Raw genomic sequence first — 21,421 nt, 5'->3', positions numbered from 1 at the left:
GCCACTTTCTCCTTCTCGTCCATCCCTCGTGTCTCAGTCTAGTCAAAGCTGAGAGAAAGATCTCAGGACAGGGTGCAGGCAGGAGAAGCCCCTCCCCGCAGATCATTGCACTAGTCGATGGTCCTTTAAAATTCACTGTTAGGGAAGAAGCGACGCCCCGCTTTGCACGGATAAGGATCAAACACCCCCTCTGATCAGCACGACCCCCGTTTTGTTCTTATGGAAATCAGACCCTGCCTCCCGGCCACACTTTCTGCAGGGATGCAAACTTGAAGCGCATACTTCGGCCGGATCACCACACGGTAATGATGTCTTGGAGGAGCTGATCGTTTTCGTCTGTCCGCATTTCTGTGTTTCTTTTCGGACTGTTTGCTGCCACTTGTGCCGACGCTAAACTTCCCAGCATGTTGGGTGTAGCGCAGCGCATTGTCTTCTGCACGCTCCTCGGCTCCGTTTACGCGTCGTGTCCTCCTCGTTGCGAGTGTTCAGAGGCGGCTCAAACGGTGAAGTGCGTCTCCAAAGACCTGCGGAGTATTCCGACTGGGATACCCGGATACACCAGGAATCTCTTCATTACTGGAAATCAAATCAGTCGAATCGGTCCGGAGTCATTTAAAGGTCTGGATAATGTGACCAATCTGTCTCTCAGTAATAACAGGTAAGACTCTCCTGCTCTTCTTGGCATGACTTTAATGCACTTTAATGGTGACAAATGAATCCTAAACATCCACGATAATACATTAATATGACACATTCACCTGAAGTGTAAAGAATTTGTCTTCTGGATGTCCCTTCAATCCAGGATTTCTGTGGTGGAATCCCACACTTTTGCTGGACTCCGCAGCCTTCGCTCTCTGGATTTGAGTAACAATCAGCTGGCCGTAATTCACCCCGAGGCCTTCACTGTGCTGAACCAGTCTCTGAGGGAGCTCAACTTGAGCCGAGCCCTCTACAACCACACATCAGTGATAGATTTGGCCACATCTCTTCGCTGGAGCTCCATGGGGACCCTGCAGGGACTGGACCTGTCTGACAACAGCCTCATCTATTTTCCCTCACGTATCTTCTCCCACCTAACCAGCTTGCGGCGGCTGCAGCTTTCCAACAACTCCCTGGTGGCCATCCACAACTCCACTTTCTTGGGTCTGGAACACCTGGAGGAGCTCGACCTGACCCTCAACGCGCTGAAGACATTGCCCGAGGAGGGTCTGCGAGAGCTGGACTCGCTGCCTGGGGCTGTGCTTCTACTGGGGGAAAATCCTTTCACATGCACATGCGGGATTGAACCTTTTGCTCTGTGGCTCAACAGATCACAGGGTCGCGTCAGAGATGCAGAGAGCCTCGTGTGCGCTTTCCCTGCCAGCATGAGAAACACATCCATGCTTGCTGTGGGCACGCTGACTCTGGGATGCCACCAGGGGCATGCAGGAGGGGACCTTGCTTTGCAGACCTCTTATGTATTTTTGGGTGTAGTCCTGGGCTTTATAGGCCTCATCTTCCTTTTTGTACTTTATCTCAACCGCAAGGGCATCAAGAAGCGGATCTACGACATGCGGGATGCCTGCAGGGAGGTGTGGGAGGGCTACCACTACCGCTTCGAGATTGACTCTGACCCAAGGTTATCACAGGTCTCCACAAATGTTGATGTGTGAGAGGACAATGTCCACTGGTGTCTTTTCTTATGAGTCTTTTCTAACGCATTTTCCAATAGAAAATTGTAAAAAAAAAAAAAAATGTACAGAATTGTCTGTAAATACATACATATATGTTAATCTTTCAGCCTTGTAGATAAAAGCATGCACTGCCCGTCTCTAACACAACCAATACGCTCTTTTTAAACACATTATCAAGAATTATTTGCTCTTGAGTCAAATGGACATGAATGACATAGAGGCAGTTTATTGATTGACATTTCTATCTTTGCCTGCTATTTATGTCTTTACAAAAAACACAAAAGTAAGTGCCTAAGGTCAGCCAGGTATTGCTTCCTGATTAAAACAAAATCATTTAGCTTGTAAAAAAAAAAAAAATCAACAAAACACTGCAATAAAATCCTGACACTATAAAAGCAAACCTCTGGGAATTCAAAGCACAGGCATTCATCTTTGAGCCGTTTCAAGCGCTTCGCTTCCTCCATCCTTCAGCTCCAGGGTGCCAGAGAGGAATTAAGCCTCCAAAAGTCTTACCAAAGCTCTCCTTAAAATCAACGCTCTGCTCCTCTTTTGCTATTAGAGTGGAAGTGGTGACAATTCAGCCCAGACCTGCGGAAATCTCTTAGCTCCCTCATTTTTCACATGAAATGTTGCTTTGTTTCAACTCCATGAGTTTTATTGTCAAAATGATGAGAACCAGTCCTGGGCTGAGGCCACTGAAAGCAATCTCCCTCCCTCCCTCCTAAAAGACAACAGCCGCTCTGCAGGCTCTTTGAAGGAAAAGTCTGGCTCTCCACATTTTTCTGTTTAGGGTTTTCTTCCAATGATAAGACACAGATGATTTTGAAACACTAGCTACATTGTTTCATTCAGCAGTTTGCTCTGACCAGTTATTTTCTAGGATTAATTTTTTAAAGTAACATGGAAAACCAGAGAAGTATGAGTTCTTAAGCTTTATACTTTGCACGTTTAAGCAGAATCAAATATACCGTACAGCGAATGAATCCTAAACAACACACGATAGTAAGTGTTGTCCCTGTTTCTCTAAATGGCTACAGGACAGAAACACATTTCTGTGGCCCTTTGATTCAACAAAGTAAGGCAAACACAAATGGATGGCATTCCTCAAAGTGTTTATTGCCCAAATGGCTCGCTATTTTCGTATGTGCAATGGGGGTGAAGGAGCCCTGGAGTTAACTGAAACAACCTCCCATTGTTTGAAGCCAAAGTAGCATCTTCATCCTATCAAGATGCTATCCAAGCTCTCCTGATAGCCATTCACAAATGTTTATAACATGGAGCTCTTTACTGCATGTGAATGACAAAATAAAGCCTTACCAAGTCATGATGTCTGTATACTGTCTACTGAAAATGTAATCTTGTGTGGTATGAAAACAGCAGAAATGAATGTATTCAAAATGTTCGGAATAAACTCTAGGTATCATTTCTCCAAGTTGCAGAACCACATTAAGCCAGGCATTGACTCACTGAGGAGAAAACAATTGAGGCTCATAGGCTGACACAAAGGGCGGCTCGGATGGCGAGACGCCTCAAATAAGCTTTGTTTTCCGTTGCAAAAAGACGCCTTGTGATACCCATTTGCTTTCTTTGTTCACAGACAGCCATTATGCCAGTGCGTAATAGGATTCTCTCATGATGACAAAGTTGAGTGCTCTGATCCAGCTATTGTTAAAGTGTCATCATTCTTAATAATTGCCTGTGGGAGAAAATCCGAGGAAAAGTTTTCATTTGCTATTACACAACATGTCACAACTAGGGCATTAAGCTGGCCACGGGTCACTGGTGTCAGTTGGCGGAGCAGAAAGAAGAAAGATTAGGGTCTGCATGTCATTACTTCCGATTTCACTTCCGGCTCATTGAAATGTGGATAAGGAGCTCTACCCTTTTTGTCTTTTATGAGACTGGCTATTTGAAAAATATAGGGTCTAGTTGCTGTAGGCTGTGCACGACTGTCTCAGCAGGAGGAGAAGGAAGAGAGGACTCCTACAAATCCATCCATTCTACATTACTCGCTGTGCAAGAGAGAAGCTTGTTAAAACCTGAAAAATTGCTCCAATTACTGTGTCCTTTCTAACTGTATGTTTCAAATAACTGATTAAAAGATCACATCTTTATTTCAACTTTGCTTGGCATGTCTTGTATTCCCACAAGCCATATACATCCCTGAGGTTTCTTTCCAGTAGGCAGTTTAAAAAAGTTTAACAGCTTTATGAGGCTGTACTCAGGGTTTTTTTTTTCTGAAAAATTCATATTTAAAGTATTTCTTTGCTGATTTGAAAATGCTCCTCCAGAGCACAGCAGCCTTTTTATTTTATTCATTTTCTGTATCTCGAATCATCTTGGTGCCATTACATGGGTTTTAATGGTCATGATAGGGAATATGCCTTAAAAGTGAAGCCCACATCTGTGAAGAATTGAATATGTTAAAAAGAGACCACAACAGTCAGCAGCAGATGACAGAGACAAAGTGGCATCTACACCCTCCACTGGGATGATATGACAAATATTGCTGTCATTCTTTCAACCAAGAACAGATGTCATCATTACATATGCCATCAGAAAATACTACATAGTCATCTTACATATTCTGCTTTCCGTTTGATTTATTTGCTTTTAAAATCAAACCAAACACAGAACAGTGAAACCAAGTCTAGTCTGCCCTTCCTTCCTTCGCCTTTTAACATCGGACTTATTTCTGAGATTATTGAAGTAATTTACCCAGTCATCAATCCATCATGACCAACCAGTCTGGCCAGTGAAGGTGACAACTGAACCACAAAAGTGGTTCCAGTGGGGTCCAACCTATTGTTCTGCTGTTCACTTGATCAATGTGAGTAATTGTGTGTGTCAATGGAGGCAAGCGAGGGAAGTTGGTCCAGCTGGTCCAGCTACCCATTAAAACCAACTGGCCTCCCATTGATCACTTTCATAAAGACTGGAGCTAAAAACAACCACAAACACACCAAAGCATATACACAGCATATAGAGCATTACAACTGAACTGTACTGAATCATCTTTGTCCATTAATGACTCGATTAATTAATAGAACTCAAAAGACAGCAGAAAACTGAAGCATGAACTATGATTGAAACGTGAAAATCATTCAAATCCCCAAAGTGCTTCTTGATTTCCAACTCTACAGTGCACCACAGGAGATGACAGCACATCTAGCATCAGAAGCCCTTAGTCACCTGCTGACATGGAAATGTGCAGAGTGACGGGTGTTTCCATGTCTAAAAATTGTTTTATACTTTGTTGAAAAATGGATAATGATCAGATGCTATGACATTCTGTCGAGGTTTCCTTACACAGAAAGTGAGAAGAATTCAAATTTCAGTTTGAGTTCAGCAGAAGTCACATTACAAGCAGATTTGATTTGAGGCAATATGTATAATCTATCAGTCCCACTTGAGCATGTTCACCATAGAGTTTCTACAGCATGTATATGTCCACATGTCATATTGGGATACTTTATGCTCTTGAAATTTAAACAAAATCTCTTGGTGCACAACCACAGTGGATCCCCACATCCGTGGAAAATAAGAAACAAATGCTCTCAGCAAAGTCCCGTCTCAAATGAAAACAGTCTCATGTAAAACACTCAACCGCAACAATGCAGCTTCCCTCTGAAGTCCTTATGACTTTGTCACCATTGATCTCTGAATTGACTACAACTGTAAACGAAGCAACAGCATGGCTCTGTTACCCCCACTCATCAACTTCTCCTTCTCTGGGCCCCTATGTTTCGAGCAGAGTGTGCCCTGAAGCCTTGTCGTGAGATCCGCTGTCTTGCAGCTGCCCATGTATCAGTCTCAATCCATGTGGGCTATCAGATGTTTTGTTTTGCTGTTGCTGTGGTTGTTTACAGGACTTATGAATTATGAAGTTTTCATCTTCCCTTTTTGCCTTAAGCCCCATAAAGCTGAGGCTTACTTCATATGCTGCAATTTAAAGACAAGTTAACAGTTCTTTCCTTTGTAATCTTGCACTTCTCAACCTTTCTCAACACAGAATTAAGATAAATTTGCAAAGTTGAAGAATAAGCTCAACTATTATTAATGTTTATCATCTGGTCCTCTCAGAAAAAAGGAACAAGGCCTATGTTGCTGGTATGATTTTAAGTGGCCTTGACCAGTTTCAAAGAAAGGGCAAGATGCTCATAACTCGAGCACTACTTCATCATCTGCTTCATACATCAATGAGCTGGGCTGAAATTGGCTAGAGAGCCGGGCAAATACAATAGCCTGGTTGGAAACAGGAGTCATTTCAACATGCTTGGGATCAGCCTTCCCTTCAGTAGACCCACAGTGGTTCATATACAATAATTTAATTTATTGCTGGCTATAGTTTTCCATTTTTATTTTCCAGTTACAGTGGTAGGTCTTTTATAAGAACCTAACAGGAGAACTGCAATAGGAATGTTTTAACTGCAGCTTCAGAACTATGTCAGCAGTGAACTGAAGTGCGGTCTCTCTGATGATGATGAATCCCCGAGCTGTGTGTGGAATGTGTTGGGTGTGAACTCTCCATAGGTAGTTTGCCCTCTCACCTTCCTGATGGGAGGAGACTTAGGATCATTATTATTACCTTCATTATTTCAAATGCTGGACCAGATGCCTGAGCAGGAGGGGGCCCAGCACACCCAACGGGAACGTGAGGTGCCTGATTGGTCAAAAGGAGAGGAACGGTTTGGAGGCCATGGGGTAGATTCTTCCGGAGAGGAGAGACCATCTGCTGACTGTCTCCCTCTGACTTTATATCTTGCAACAATAGACTTTGAAGAAAGGATGCTGCCCCTTTGAACAAGGAGATTCTGTTACATCAAATAATAAATGAAGAAACAAATAAATAAACAAATGAAAAGTTTTCATTTGATTCTGAAGTTGAAGTAGAGTAGGTTGTCTCCTCTTGAGAATCTCTAACCCCAGAAAATATTACTTTTGTTGGAGTTTCAGTTTTTCTAAAGGATTGTATAATTTTTACATTCACAGAAAACCTGAATTTTCTAGCACAGCAATCTAACAACTGCATGTAGAGGAAAATGTTCAAATGACTTTTGTAAAATTCTCTTAAAATAGCATAAAACCTGCAGGTAATTATCATTCAACTCAGCAGTCCCCCTCATCTCTGTGGAGCATTTTAATGTCTCATTGTTTTGATTTGCTGACTATATTTTAGTCCTTTGTGCCACAGAGCTCCATTGTTGTCTATGAATGAATTATTTATGTTTTTAATGAAAATGAGATCATCCACAAGGACAAAAGAAGTACCCAACTTTAATAAATAGTTCTCATTTACAGTTTGATTTACGTAACCCTTCCAGGTTTTATGTATTTTTTAAAAAAATCTGCATCCTATAAAGCTTGTGTCAAGATTATTTTTGCTGATTCCAGTGGAGGACATTCACTTGCTTTCTTGCTCAAATGGATGTTGATAGGCGTAATGGAAAGAATTCAGAAAGGGGAAAACTGTTCCTGAAAAAAAGTCTGTGCTATTTCCTTTGACAGGAAATTGTATCTTTGATCTAAGCCACCACACTCATCTGGTCATTGCATGCAAGGTGTCACTCTTTCCTACAGAAGAGAAGATTTGTGATGGCTGTTCTGGCTTGTTTGGATGCTCATGCCAATGGTAAACACAGGAGCACCTCAAAATGAAAAATAACCACCTGATTAAGGCACATACAGTACTTGCAAAAGTAGAACAGTGACATATTAATCTGCCGTCCACTTTTCATGCACTTTCATACATCATGCTTCCTCTGTCAGCAGGGGATTGTCATTAATGATGAACACTACTGACCAAGCACAGTTGGTCCTGATGTACTCCTGCCAGACTACCAGGGAGTGTGTCCTCTACCTGCCATAGTGTGTCTCTCTCCTACACTCGCACACTCAGTGTAAAGGGTGATTTTCCTGTGGAGCATACCACATGGTCACAGATCAGTCAGACACACAAACTTGTGTATTTTGCTTATCATTCAAATAAAGTTGGAATGTATGATGTAGAGACGTGGTATTGTTTTTTTTCAGTATTTGATTTATATTCTGTACACAAAAAGTGGAAGCACACTGAACTTTGTCATGGTTAACGTCGGCTGCATCATTACCGCAGTGGGTCTACTCAGCATCAGGGGGTACAGGAGGCATCATTAATAACGTTAACAAGGCCATCAAGACTAACATGATCTTTCTCAGGGTCAAACTTGATGCAGAGGGGGAAGATACCAGCAACCTACACAGCCAAGAAATAGTGTATATCCATGTGTGTGAAAAAGGCTTTTTGTGGCTTTCTGTGGTTTTCTGTTCTTTGCATACAAACAAAACAATTGAGCACAGAGCAGAGGAAGATGGGAGGGGGGGCAGACCTCCACTCCCAAAGACATGGGCAAGACAACAACAAACACCTGTACACAATTAGCTCATTAAGCAGTGATTAGATGCAGGCAGCAATAAATACTACCTCTGCCATGCACATATGTAGAGCAAGTAGCTTGAGGGCAGGTGGGCTACTGCTGTGTTAGCCAGGCTGCTGTTTTGGCATACAGAAATGGCTTGTGGAGTTCATTTGGGGTATGTTATTTGTAACTTTTTTTATTTGTTTGTTTGAAGTATGTGTTGTGCTACTGTTAATTATGTCTGTTTAGTTTCTGATCTTGATGTCTTGTTTTCTATGCAGGATCATGTTGGTTTGTTTGGTTCAAGCAGAGCATGTGTGCTGTTTATGGGCTACCCAAGGTGAGCACAACACAAGTGTGTCACTATCATTAAGCACTGTGATTTATTAGCTGTTGATACATGCTCCTGTTTTTCTTGCAGGCCAGAGCTCACAGAGGAGAAACGGCAACAGATATGTTGGCTTCTTACATCAGGGAAGTGGACTAAAAAGACTCTATGGCAGCCATCCCCAGAATCAATTCAGACAGGCCTCTGTTTCCACAGGTTCTGTTCAGAGCAGTAGCCTCAACACAGAAACTGTACTCAACATGGGTTATGGGCATGGACTCCCCAGTAGTGGTTACACACAGTCTCTTTCACTGCAAAAATCTCCCAGTGCTGATGTCAAAACATCAGTTTACTATGGACAAAAACGAGTCCCTCTCTCAACAAAGTGTTCTGGCCTATTCAGTGGAGAGGCTCTAGTGGAACACCAAAACTCTGGATGGATGCAAACGTCAGCCACTGCTCCTGGTAGAAGGGTGTCTTTGCGTCACAGGGCTGTAGCAGCTAAATTGTCCAGTTTGCCATCTGCTCAAAACCCCAGCCAGCTGCAGGCTGGAAAGCTATACCACCATGAACCTTTGGGAGAAAGTGTCGAGTCTTCTACAGAATTGCAGTACAAACAAAATGGTGTAATTACCTTGCATCCATACAAAGTCAATATTCCTCCAAGCAAGAGGTTGTCTTACACTGCTTCTGAGAAGAGCCCCAGCAGTATGATTTCTAACCAAGACTCCTGGAACAGAACTCCAATCCAGGGAGACTGTAACCTCCCTGCTTCTGGGCATGGCACAGCTCAGCACTTTGCTCCAACCAAGACCTATGGCATCCCTCAACGCTTTGGTGGCTACATTATCAGGCGACTGAAAAACCCTGCTGACCAGTCAGAAGTGAGTGTGCAAAAGCCACAGCAAACCTTCGTATTTCCTGCATGGCTGACAGCATCTGACAAAACACAGGGTTCAAGTAAGTGGGTTCGGATAAAGCTGCGTCAGTCCCTGGAAGGTGAGTTTGCCACTTTGTGCATTTTGTTTTTTGCCCCCCCCCCTTCTTTTTCCCGTTTGGTAAACTGTCTGATTTCTGACATCTTGGTCTTAACAGGTGCAGTACAATGAATAACTCCTGGATGAGCAACTGTTTTGAAATAAAAAAAAAAAAAAAAAAAAAAAAAAACAACTTGTGCCTTGACTCTTCTGTCCCAGTTATGTGGTGAGAGGTAAAAGCTGACACTTGGATGAACTACGAATGTGGACTTGGTGCCACCTAGTGTATAAAAGATGGAGTGCACTAAGGGAGGGGGGGGTGTTAATTTTAGTTTACAATATTGGTGATTCTGTTTTTCAAATAGTGTGAATAGTTAAAAGGGCACAGTGGCTGTTGTCATATCTAACTTGAGTTAAAACTACTCAAGCCAGCCACCTGCTTCACATGGAGGCCAAAAGGGGTGCTCTAATAGCCTAGTGGCCAGAGGAGGACACTGAACAGGACCAGTTTGTGCAATGTAGATTTGAGTCTAGTTTCTTACATTATTCACAGGTCTCCCCAATCCTTTAGCTGCTTCCTGTTTTGTCCTTTGTGTTCTGCTTGAATAAAATCCCCCAAAACAATAAGTGAAGTAGTTGCCAGATATAAGTGTATATAGGTTAGTATTGACATTTCTTAAACGATGTGTATTAAAACATGTCCTTGTATTAATGCCTTTCAGTTGCTTCTAAATCTGAAAAATAAACTAAATCCTGTTTTGTTAGATTTATGGTAAACTATGACAGGCATTAGCATAAAAACGTAAGATCACAGAGACGTTTATAATTTCTTTTAGGAAATAAATTTCATGCTAACAATGAATAGAGCCAAAAACATTGTCTAATTGCCACCGCCTTTATTTTACCTGACCTGTTTTTTTTTTTTTTTAAATAACCCACTGGTTATTTTCAGCAGGCTAACATGACGTCTGTTTCCCTTTACTCATTACAAACCTTAAAAAGGTGTACCCTTCTGGGCCGTTGTGACTTAATGTGCTGAGTCATTTTTCCACCATGTCTGATATCCCAGTGTGTGACACTTCGCAAAACTCGTGGGTGTTAATTTGACTTTGAGATATGAAAAGTTACGCGAAAAGAAGAAAAAAGCTTTAGAGGCAGATGCTGTGACATGCTTCAGATGAACAGATTATGTTTTTGGCGTGAAGAGAAGTTGCAGTTCCGCAGGCTCTGACAGCTCTAGCATAACGGTGAAGGATAGCGAGGCTGGGTCCAGCAGCGGGGGTGAGTGATGATGAACCTGGGCCTGTTGATGACGACCAACACCTCTCCCCTTCTCTACCGAGCCGAGGGACAAGGATGGCAATCAAACTGAACAGGTAAATTGGAATAAAATCAGTAGCAGCATTAGCTCGCGCTAGAAAGCTAGTTACTAATTTCAGTTATTATGGTAGTCAATATTAATTCAAAATAATGCTGAGAAATAAGCTCCTAACTCTAGAATGCAGTAAGAATAAATTAAAAATAATAAACCTTAATGAATTACATTGTTTTCATTTAAAAATGAGTAGCATTGGTTCCTTGTTGTATATTTATCCTCTACTTAATGACAGTTTTAGTGATACTCTAATTTGATCATTTGTGTGTTAAAGAGGAGAAAATGTAAATTTTCTATTAACATTTGTAGATTTCGTACCTATGACCACTGCAGATAGAACCAACACATCCTATTTAATATTTTATGAATATTAATATTATTTGCCTTTTTGCATTTTAGGGCCAGCTAACACTGTTCCAACTCATAGATTATCCTGTTTTTTAACTGCACCTATATAAAATAAAATTGCAAACAGCATTATTATTATTATTATTATTATTATTCATTCAGAATCAGGGAGATAGATTGAGCCAGAGTCAGGAAGCCACCTCCAGCTTTGATTTCTTCAAAGTACCAAAATCAGAACATCTAGAAATATTTTTCAAGTTCCACCCTTAACAAAATACTAGTAAAGCTTTGGCGCAAAAGGTTTTCTGCGGTAAAGATGGTACCAACAGAAGGTGGTTAATATACAGTGAGGAGAGCCATGCATTAAACAGGTTTGTTTGTAGGTATGACATTTACAAAGCCCACAGACACCAGCCCCTTTATATCTGGAATGGTAGACTGGAAGCATGTTCATCAAAGAACAGAAGAACATGAGAAGAGCAAAATGCACAGAGATTATGCTGAGGCATACTTTCTGAGGGCATCCAAAAGTAACATTGAGGGTTTGCTCATGGGGAGTCAGTTATCAGTTCACTGAGAACAAGTATGCAGGAGGAGGCAAGTGCTAGAACGAATCATTGATGTTATTAACGTCATTGGAAAAAGAGGGCTGAGTTACAGAGGCACTAAATCCGAAGCAGCATATACACCTTTGATGATAGCAGTCTTGACCATGGTAATTTTTTAGAGATGGTCATCCTCTTGGGAAAATATGACATTTGTATGAATGAGTATCTTGTTGAGTGTATTAAGAAAAGCCTGTGTCAAGAGAGGGAAGAGGTGCTCTGAGGTGCATTGTTGTCCAAAACTACTGTCAATAACATCATTACCACCATTCAGCAGACAATGCAAGCCACCATGGCTAGACAAACTGAGAAAGCAGGTATTTTTCTGTGCAGATTGACACAACACAAGACCAGTGTTCTGTTATTGTCAGATATGTCTTGATATGAGAGGCTTGTTGCAGTGGTGAAATGCGAAGCATCCACAGTGCAGTACTTTGTCCAGCTGTTGACTGATGTTCTGGAAAGGATGAAGCTAGACTGTAACAGTTGCATCAGCAATTCTACTGATGGAGCTGCTAGTATGCAGGGGAGGTATAAAGTTATAAAGGCTTCAGTGCCTTGCTTTCCTAATCACATGCATGTACAGCGTTATGCTCATGTGTTGAACTTGGTCTTGGCAGACACTACAGAGGACACTCTGCCTCCAAAAAGGATACAGAGGAAGAAAACTATGCCTGGAGAGATGGCTCAACATGAACCCTTTTCTAATGTAGAGAGTGCATACAGAATTGAGGTCCATAATTTGATTATGGATACAGTAATTGAAAGCCTACATCAACAGTTTCTGAGTAATGGCACTTTGTATGCCGACTTGGCTCTTCTGGACCCTAAAAACTTTGACCAGATTACGGCCAACACCAGTGATCATCCACAGACTGCACTTCAAGAACTAAGCAAATACTTGCTTAAGTTTGACAGTACAGCTACAGTGACCAATTTAAAAAGTGAGCTCTCAAGTCTGGCTGAACAGTGGCCTAGATTGAAACGATCAACATTCGATGAATACACTATCAGGACAACAGAGGATGTGCCTGAAGAAGACGATGGTGTGGAGATTGTGAACAAGAGCTAAACAAGAACAAGAGTAGGCTCAGGAGCTCTCCCACACAACAGCATCTAGAAGCTTTCATACTCATGGCTTCAGAAAGAAATGTTTTATTGGCCTTGGGTAGTGATCAGATCATAGATGGCATTGCTGAGAGAAGTGAGCAACTATGGAAATTGCTCACCTAATTAAAGGAAAAGAAGGTAGTCATTTTCAGATATAAGCTCTGCCTAACCCTACTTCTATGTTGTCTTGCATACTTGATTTCTTTACAGTAACAAACAATTTATAATAAATAATCACTAATCTGTTTTGTCTCCTTCACAGGAATCCTTTCATTATTGTTATATCTTACACTGCATCAAGATGATACCCCCTGACTAGCTAAAATATTGTCTTTATAGTTTTACATGTTGTTTGTCTTAATGTTCTTTCCTTTGTTTCTTTGTTTTACAAATATGACCGAATACTGTATATGTTCAGTGATACTTCAAATAAATGTTTAAATAGCATTTATTCTGCATTTCGTTAAGTGGTGTTAAAAATTTGTCTCCACATTAATGAGCCAATGTATTATGGTGTGGGCTGCTGTGGGCTAGGAAGTCCAGGGTTAATTTTTGGCCCCACACCGCCCCTGGTTGCCATTTAAATTTGTGCTCTGTGCTCTGTGTGTGTGTGTGTGCGTGTGTGTGGGGTGAGATGGTGCGGTTGATAGATTACCTGCACACCTGTGGCCATAGGATGTGATCATGGAGGTTAGATAGGGAAGACACACAGGTCTTCATCCGTGCGCGTGTGCGCATGTCTGCATGAGCTTTTGTGTTTAGTTGTTGCTATTTTTTTGTTTTTTTCCAGTTCTCGTTTTTTAATTCATTCAGTCAGCACCCTGCCGCTTGTAGGTGTTTTTAAGCTGTTCGTGTTAATAAAGTGATAAACGCATACCCTTGTTTTTTCACACCATGAGTTAGAAATGTCTTCCTATTCCCTCAAGTGGCTTTTTTTGGCAACTGGACAACCTCATTACTAAATTGATAGGATTATTTGGGCCAGACAAATTACGGAAGTCTCCTGGGAGAAATAACAAATCGGTAGGGGGCGGGCGACTGGTGTGAAATATTGGAGACTCGGGAAAACCGGGAGTGTTGACAGGTGTGGTCCTGGTTCTTTACCCAGGACGTTTTGACGTCATGACGTGTGCCCCTAACTCTTCCTGTTAGTTGTTTCGTCTCCATAGCAACATAAGCCGCAGACATGTCCTTTCCGCAAAACTTTTGGCGCCAAGTTGGACGAAACTGATGCACGTAAACCAGAAATAACAGCGTTTTCAAATGACAACTATGCTAATGTTTTTAAACCATTTAAACCAAATAACAATTTTCCACAGTGTCAACCAAACAGGTCACTCGCCTTTAGTTTTGAATTCAGCAGGTTTTTAGCCTCTAAAAATCTTCCAAAGTTGTTGTGGAGGTTAATTCATGAATGTAGTTACCTGTATGAGGGTTGTCCTGGGCTCCAGTCGGCAGCTCTTCCTCTATGGCAGGTGGACTGTTAGCTGACTGTGGACTGTTTCTCCTCTAGTTTGGATTTCTGATCTGTTTATCAGACATATACAAATGTTCTTCTTCAACAAGGTCCGTTCTTGTGGTGTTTGGACGCTTCACAGTGCTCAGTCTTCCAGCAGGCCAAACGCTGGAAAAGTGGCGCAAAGTACGAAAGGCGCGCACGTCGATTTGACCGCGCGACATCGTTCTGTTTCCATGACTTTTAATAATGCACGCGCCAAATATAAATTGGCGCGCATATAAATGATCCAATGTCTACTATTTTGATGGATGTAAATACAAAATCATACATGCCGTGCTATATAACAGGCCTATTCATATTGTAAGACCCATATCAATGCTCATGTTATTTTTAACACAGCTTTACTCAGATTGCATAGGCCTAATGTTGTTTTGTGATTCAGTTACATTTTTGTCTCGCCTCTTTACATTTCATATTTTCTCAGTTCTTTTGGGGGCTGCAGACGAGTTTTCACATCACGTTTGAGATAATAAGGCACCACTGTTAAACCACTGTTTTAACACAAAGTCTGTATTTCAAGCTGGTGCCTTAAGGTTTGAAAGATTGGGGGCATTTATCAGCCAAGAAGATTCTAAAATACTACCGAATTGCATTTTGGGGAATGTAGGAGCCAATGCTTTTGAAGCTCAGGTTCTGAGTTACCAGAGTCACTTGTTTTCTACTTGTGTCACACATACATTGAGTTGCAGGGGCATAATGTATTGTGCTGTTCTAACCAGAGGAGGGAGCCATACTTTCAGAATGAAGAAAGGAGCCCCAGAAAAACAGTATAATAGCACAGTGTATATGGTGAACCTGGATGTCAGTTGCTGTAACTATAATGTTGTGTGACATGAGACTGAACCTAGTAGGTGCAAATCTTGGCCATCACTAATAACTAATTCATGTTGAAATCAATGGGTTATTTGAGCAGTAGAATACTGACAACTCTCCAGTGCACACATTAGAAACATCCTGTGTTGTAAAACGCTGCCAGCACCAGACTACGCTGAAATCATTTCTAAACGAGAAGGGATGGGGTAGCTTTGGAAGATTTGTTAGGTGCTGGGTTGATGTGATTATAACGCCTCAAAAATCTCTTTAGAGGCACAGAAATCTTTGGTAGTGTGTGTTTACCAATGGCATGATTGTTTGTCATGGCTCTTGACAAAATCCATGACAGATGTCTTCCTAAGCAGGCTTCAGGTGTTGATTGAAATGAATTGAATGCACAGAATGTGGTGTTTGGCAATGTAAGCAGAACTGAGGCTATTTTAATGGTAACTCCAGTGTAGACCCTCTACTTAGTATGGACAAGGAGTACTGGACAGATGTGGCAGGTAGATTTCACTAATCATTTTGGGATGCAGCTGCAAATGTAGATTAAGAATATTTGTAACCAGGTCCACCACTTTTTGTTTGTCTCATACCTGAACACTAAACAGCTCCTTCCTCGAGTATACAGAGCTTCATGTCTATCAGGTACCAAACAAAAATGATTCAGAAGAGGACATTTCAACACCTGCAGCAGAAATTATTTTCTAACAACTACTGATTCAGAGTTTTTCATCACTACTGTAATTTCAGGCACGTCTGCCAACCGTGTTCTAGTGGATGTACCGATGCATTGAGCTAACTCTTAAGGACATCTCTCTCTTTTCACACTGTTTTCACAAGAACACACACAAAGGCTTTGTTAAGAAAAAGGCTTGTCTCCCTTTTGCTATTTTGAAGGAGTTTTTCATGACAGCATGTTTTTTTAAAGCATTATCGTAATTTTGAAGTTTGTACAACGAGTTTTGAGAAACTATACTTGTGCTGTTTTGCTGATGGAAACAGTTTTGCTATTGGTGCCATCTACTCTCCAAACCAGGTGTTCCTTTCTAAGAAAGCATCAAATAAATGGAGAAAAACTCTACTTTGACTTCAGTTTCATTCAGCTGTGTAAGTTGCTAAATAATTAACTGTCGAGTTGTTGCTCTTTAAGCATTTTCCCCACAACAGCCTTGCAAATACAGTATCAGTTAGTGCTGGCTGATTTAACTATTCTCCCTGTGCTTTATAAAGGCCTGTGCCATCGTGTCTTTAGCACCAAATGAGGTGTAGAGAGCACAATGGCAGCGGCAATAAAAACACCAGAATAAACTGCAGTCAAAGGAGCTTTGTAACAGAACTGACAGATACAAATTTAAGTAAGTTAACCCATGTTCCCTTTTATGTTCATATTATAAAATGTAAACTGTATATTTTATGCTTTGTCCAATTTTCTCTTAATGAATGAGGCACTCCACTGAATTACGACAAGTGTTCAGTGCAGTGGGACCATGTGTCATGTGGTGCTACAGGGTACTTAATGCCTTTTAAAAAACAATCCCATCATCTGAATCATCTCACACCGGGCCTGGGATCTAACACAAAGTCTGCATTACAAGCAGGAGGCATTTGCATTTGGAGACAGGGAAGGTCTAATAGGATATGATAGAGTTGTTTCATGGGAAATCCGTTGTTTCTGGAGCTTCAAACATACAAGAGACTAAAAATCAAGATACTGTAAAAAAATCTGTAATGTGAGTTCCCCAGCTTTACAATAGCACAGTACTAAATTGGTGGAGCACCCCTTTAAATAGCTTTCCTGCATGAAAAATGTTTTATAAATGCATATTTCTACCATCTAATACTTAATATTGTCATAGTTAACAAATACTCTGTAGAAACAGGTCTAAATCCTATCCGTATTCGTTGTTACTGCACTCACATCTTTTCCAGGAGATGTGCGTTTTGCCAAGTTAAAACTCCACAAAGTTAATGTTGTGAAAAGGAAGGGAGGGTTTTAGTTTGGATTACTTTGTTTTCATGTCTTGCTTCCAAAACATATCTTAATCTTAGTGAGACTTCCTGGATAAATAATGCTGAACTTAGTAAAACCACATCAACAGTTGGCAACCTTTGTTATTTGCCAACATTTAGCACATGCTGTGTTTTGTTTTTGTGGATGTTACTTTGTTTCTCTGCTGTTGACTACTAAGGGAATAAATATTTCAAAATTGTATTGGGGAAGAATTCTTCTTTTACTTTGTTGTAATTTCCTGCTCTTCAAATTAAACCTGTTTTCTATGAGCACTTACTTGAATTGACTTAAAAATCAATGTACCCAGAGTCAAAATGAAAAATCAAATGAAACAGAAACAATATTCTTGGGAGGGGAACTATCATTATCTGTATTTATCAAGCAGACTTCTGCCTGTACTCCATCACCAATGAACATGTGTGTGTGTAAAAATCAGCATGATCGAGGACAGCTGTGCAATATTAGGATCTGATGTCAAACAATAGATGGATGTATAAGCTGCATTGCATTTGCTAAGCAGCACACACCACAGAGCTAGGAGTGTTGTGTGTCTGCCAATGTGTAAATATAATCCATCAGCAAAACACAATGTGTGCTGCTTTAGATGTATCAGATTGTGCTTTTGCAAGTGTAGTGTAAACCAAATGAAAGATTCAGGACTTTGTTCACTGTCGCCTCAAGTATGCACTGAATAATAAATAAATGGACAGCAAACGTCTTACGAAGATTTAATGTACATTTATTCTTAACACGTGGAACATATAGTATAAAGATTTCATACTGAATAAATGATATTCATTAAGCCAAAAAAGGAAAAAAAGAGGAATTTACATCAAGTTTTAGCTACATCATCTGAAATACAAATATGTAGAATCCGCATCACTGGAAACAAAAATAAACAAAATAAACAATTAAAATGGTTTCTTCATCAAAGTCTAGTTTGTCATTAATGAAGGAGCTCAAATTGAACTTCTGACATGATTTTCGCTGTATTCTCTACACCCAGACCAGAGACAAACTGAATTTTGAAGTTGTGTTTGCTGGGGGTGGCATTGGACAGCAGCGAAACACCCCCCGCCCCCACCCCCACCCCAGGAGCATGATATGAGCCAAAGTAACAGAGGGTGGCGTACTTGATGCAGGGAAACTTGTAATCTTCAAAGGGTAAAAACAGTGAAGAGCAACAGAAGTTGAGAAAGAGAGAGAAGTGTAATGTACAACATCATATATACACTGCAGCTTGGACTGCATCTAGAGTTGAGGACCAGTCCTAAAGAGGTGACTTTTTAATATAAGGGTCAAGTCATACAATCAAGGGACAAAGAGAAGAGGTCGGGGTGTTGTAGGTTCACCATACTTTGGGGGGAAAGCCATTTCTCTCTCCACATTAACTAAAACTGTTTTTAAAAACTACAGTTTGCTGCCAGGCCAGCGTATCTCAGTGTGAAACAGTATTATTACAGTATGTTTACAGTTTTTAAGGTGTACAGTACAGAAAAATGTTCTACAATCTACTGCACAGGCCTCCCATGACAGATGTCTGTTCACAGCCAATAATGTGGTTCCTGTGGGGCTGAGTATATAGCATCCAAAGTTACAGCAATTATACCACACCACAGTCTGTGAGTCTATGTAGCCTCCAAACATGAACCATAATATTGTTTAGTCCGTGCTCTCTTCCCCAGCGAGCACATGTATCCCCCAAACTCACTGTAAACGAGACAGCAACTTTGGTTACAGTTTTTTTCTTTTTTTCTGGAGATTTTTCTTTTCAATAAAAAACACAAGTTCATTCCGCAGGGCAGCGCACTCTGTCCTATGCCTGGGTCCCAATCTACACTTTGCCAGTATCTTTCCTTTTCAGACGTTTAAAATCCACAGCCACTTCATGATATTCCTTCCTTTAGTGAGAAACAAGGGTAGAAAGACAGTGGAATCTGAGGTGTTTTTGCATAAATTAAAAAAAAAAGGACAATCAGTTTTACTCTCGTCAGTCACGCACAACAGACTCACACACAACAGATACACACACAAACAAAAGGGTGTGGGGAAACGGAAAGAGGCAGAGCTGAAACCTCTCCACGGCTGTCATGACTGGCCAATCAGAAAAAGTACGTCACAGATCACTTGGGACACCAGAGAGTTCATAAGTGGGGACACTGAGATGTCCAGTAGCCTCGACTCGTACAACGTGAATTCTGAGTGGTTTTCCTCTACCTTAGCCAGTGCATGCAGGGCCCGGGCTGCTCGCCGCATCATGTCCACGCTGGTGGGCTCAAACTGGGGTGCGCCCTGCATTTGTAACAGGGAGCTCTGGCTCTGCTGGTACTGTGTGGCAGCTAGGCTGTCCTCCAGGAAGCCCAGCAGGTTACCTATGCTGCCTTTCTGCACAGCGATAGCCCGTGCAGCCAGGCTGTCACCCTGTGCCAGATTAGCCAGCAGGACTACTGCCATTTCCCTGCAAACAGCCACCTTGCGATCACCGACCAGACGCACCAGTGAGCCGTAAAGCTTCTCCAAGCGGCTGAACGGTGGCGTTGCCAGAATGAGGTCAACGTTGTTGTCCTGGATGCTGAGCTTGCTGAGGGTCTCTAGGACTAGTCTCTGGGGGGATAGTGAGCCATGGGGCCCAACTGTGGGGAAGGGGTCCAGAGCTTCTGCTGAGGGGCAGACAGCCCAGTGGAGCAGGCCATCCAGCAGTGGCAGGCATATACTCTCTGAGTAGATGGAAAGGTCCAGCTGGCCTGAGATGTTTGCCAGAGTGACCAAGCAGTTCTCTCTTAACACCTCGAGGCAGTCCCACCACCACTCATCTCTCTCGCAGCTCACACCTTCATCTTCCTCTTCCTCCTTCTCATAAGTGACCGGTGCCTGTTTGCGTTCAGGGTGCCTGTGGTGGAGCAGCACCAGGCGGCCCAATAGCAGCAGCAGGCCTGGGTGTTTTGACATTTCCAGGTCGTTTCCAGGGACGAACGACAGGCTCCGCACTATGTTGGAAATGCAGATGCATCGCCGAGCTAGCGAGTCCTGCCAGTCTGACAGAGTGCACAGTGGCGTTTCGTCCTTGCTGTGAGGCTCATCTTCCAGGATCTTGACATTGCGGCGGCTCTGGAGGTCAGGGTTGATGCTAAACAGATACTTGCCATTTTCCTTCTGCTCCTCTGCACCTCCGCGAACTACTTCCTCTGTGACTGATCCTGGGCGGGCGGAAAGTACGTCATCGATGGTGGCAGTGACTGGTGCACCAATGGGAAGAGGAGACATCTTCTCTGCTGGAGACTTTTGAGATTCCGAAGAATGAGGCGGATGCTGCCGAGGCTTATCCTCCTTGTTGGACTTCGATTTCTCAGGATTTTCTGTTGCCATCTCAGGCACTGGGACCTTCTTGCGGCTCTCAGTGGCTGTTGGTGTGTGTTTCTGCTGCTTGATAAGGTCCATCCGGCTCTCAAAGTGGGTCTGGATGTGATCGGTAGTGTCACCACCACCAATGCTCCAGTGTATCAGGCCACTGTCAAAGCTCTGCCGCTGCCCAAGCTTGGAAGAGTGGTTCACCAGGAAGGGATTCTTCTTCCGTACAACCCGGATGGGGAGTTTATCAAACTTGCTAGCTTGCTTGGGCTTTTCTGAATGTAGGCTGGGGTCTGGGGGAGACCCTGAGGTAGAAGTACTGGGTTCCTTGACAGAAGACTCCCTTTCTTTCTCCTCTTCCTCATTCTTTGAAGATTTATCTTTCTGGGAGCTCTCCTCCTCCTGCTTCACTTGGACCAGTGAGGAGGTGTCGGGATTGGTCTTTGATTCCTCTACCACCTCATCCTCATCTTCTTCATCCGTGTCCATGTCCTCGTCCTCTGGCACTGGAATTTCATCATCAGAGTCCTCAGCAGCATTGGGGTCTATTAGGGTGCGTTGGCCAGGGTCGCCTACTTCGTACTCCTTCAAGATGCCAAAGATCTCGATGAGGCAGCGTCTGAAATACTCCACCAACAGCTCTAGCAATCCAGGCAGCTGTGAAACCAAAGAAGATAATCAGAATAACTACAAACTCACTACACACCACGGCGTGACAAGAAGCCTTGTGGAACGTACCTGACATAAGTTAAAAGTAGAAATGCTGTTGTCATCATACAGTAAAATGTTAATGGTGTCTAAGGCCCAGGTGCTTTCAGCTAGTAAGCCTGACTTCAGTGACATCATCACTCTCCAAGCCTCAGGAGTGCCTGTGAAAAGAAAAACACATGAACATCATCAGTTATTAAAGCTG

At 42.2% G+C, this 21,421-nt stretch overlaps 3 protein-coding genes across 3 annotated transcripts in view; 2 read left to right on the top strand and 1 right to left on the bottom strand.

Moving 5' to 3' along the window:
• The first annotated feature begins 154 nt into the window (after positions 1-154).
• On the top strand, positions 155-3,541 carry tpbg1b (trophoblast glycoprotein 1b). Its single transcript, XM_026300422.1, has 2 exons — positions 155-658; positions 803-3,541. Exons 1-2 carry the CDS (start codon positions 405-407, stop codon positions 1,650-1,652), a joined length of 1,104 nt encoding a protein of 367 aa, XP_026156207.1. The 5' UTR covers positions 155-404; the 3' UTR covers positions 1,653-3,541.
• A 4,673-nt stretch (positions 3,542-8,214) lies between these two features.
• Positions 8,215-12,776, top strand: LOC113126253 (uncharacterized). Its single transcript, XM_026300209.1, has 4 exons — positions 8,215-8,246; positions 8,353-8,411; positions 8,493-9,398; positions 12,325-12,776. Exons 1-4 carry the CDS (start codon positions 8,224-8,226, stop codon positions 12,774-12,776), a joined length of 1,440 nt encoding a protein of 479 aa, XP_026155994.1. The 5' UTR covers positions 8,215-8,223.
• Positions 12,777-17,878: 5,102 nt separating this feature from the next.
• Positions 17,879-21,421, bottom strand: part of arid1ab (AT-rich interactive domain 1Ab) — a 48,106-nt gene continuing 44,563 nt past the window's right edge. The window contains exons 20-21 of the mRNA XM_026300806.1: positions 21,247-21,377; positions 17,879-21,165 (exon numbers count right to left, since the gene is read on the bottom strand). Of these exons, the coding sequence (XP_026156591.1) occupies positions 19,249-21,165; positions 21,247-21,377 (2,048 nt within the window). The 3' untranslated portion in view covers positions 17,879-19,248. The remainder of the gene's footprint in view (positions 21,166-21,246; positions 21,378-21,421) is intronic.

Source organism: Mastacembelus armatus, chromosome 11, assembly GCF_900324485.2.
Source record: "Mastacembelus armatus chromosome 11, fMasArm1.2, whole genome shotgun sequence".
NCBI lineage: Eukaryota > Metazoa > Chordata > Actinopteri > Synbranchiformes > Mastacembelidae > Mastacembelus > Mastacembelus armatus.
The sequence above is the reverse complement of the archived record's forward strand: the minus strand, read 5'-3'. Positions and strand labels throughout refer to the sequence as shown.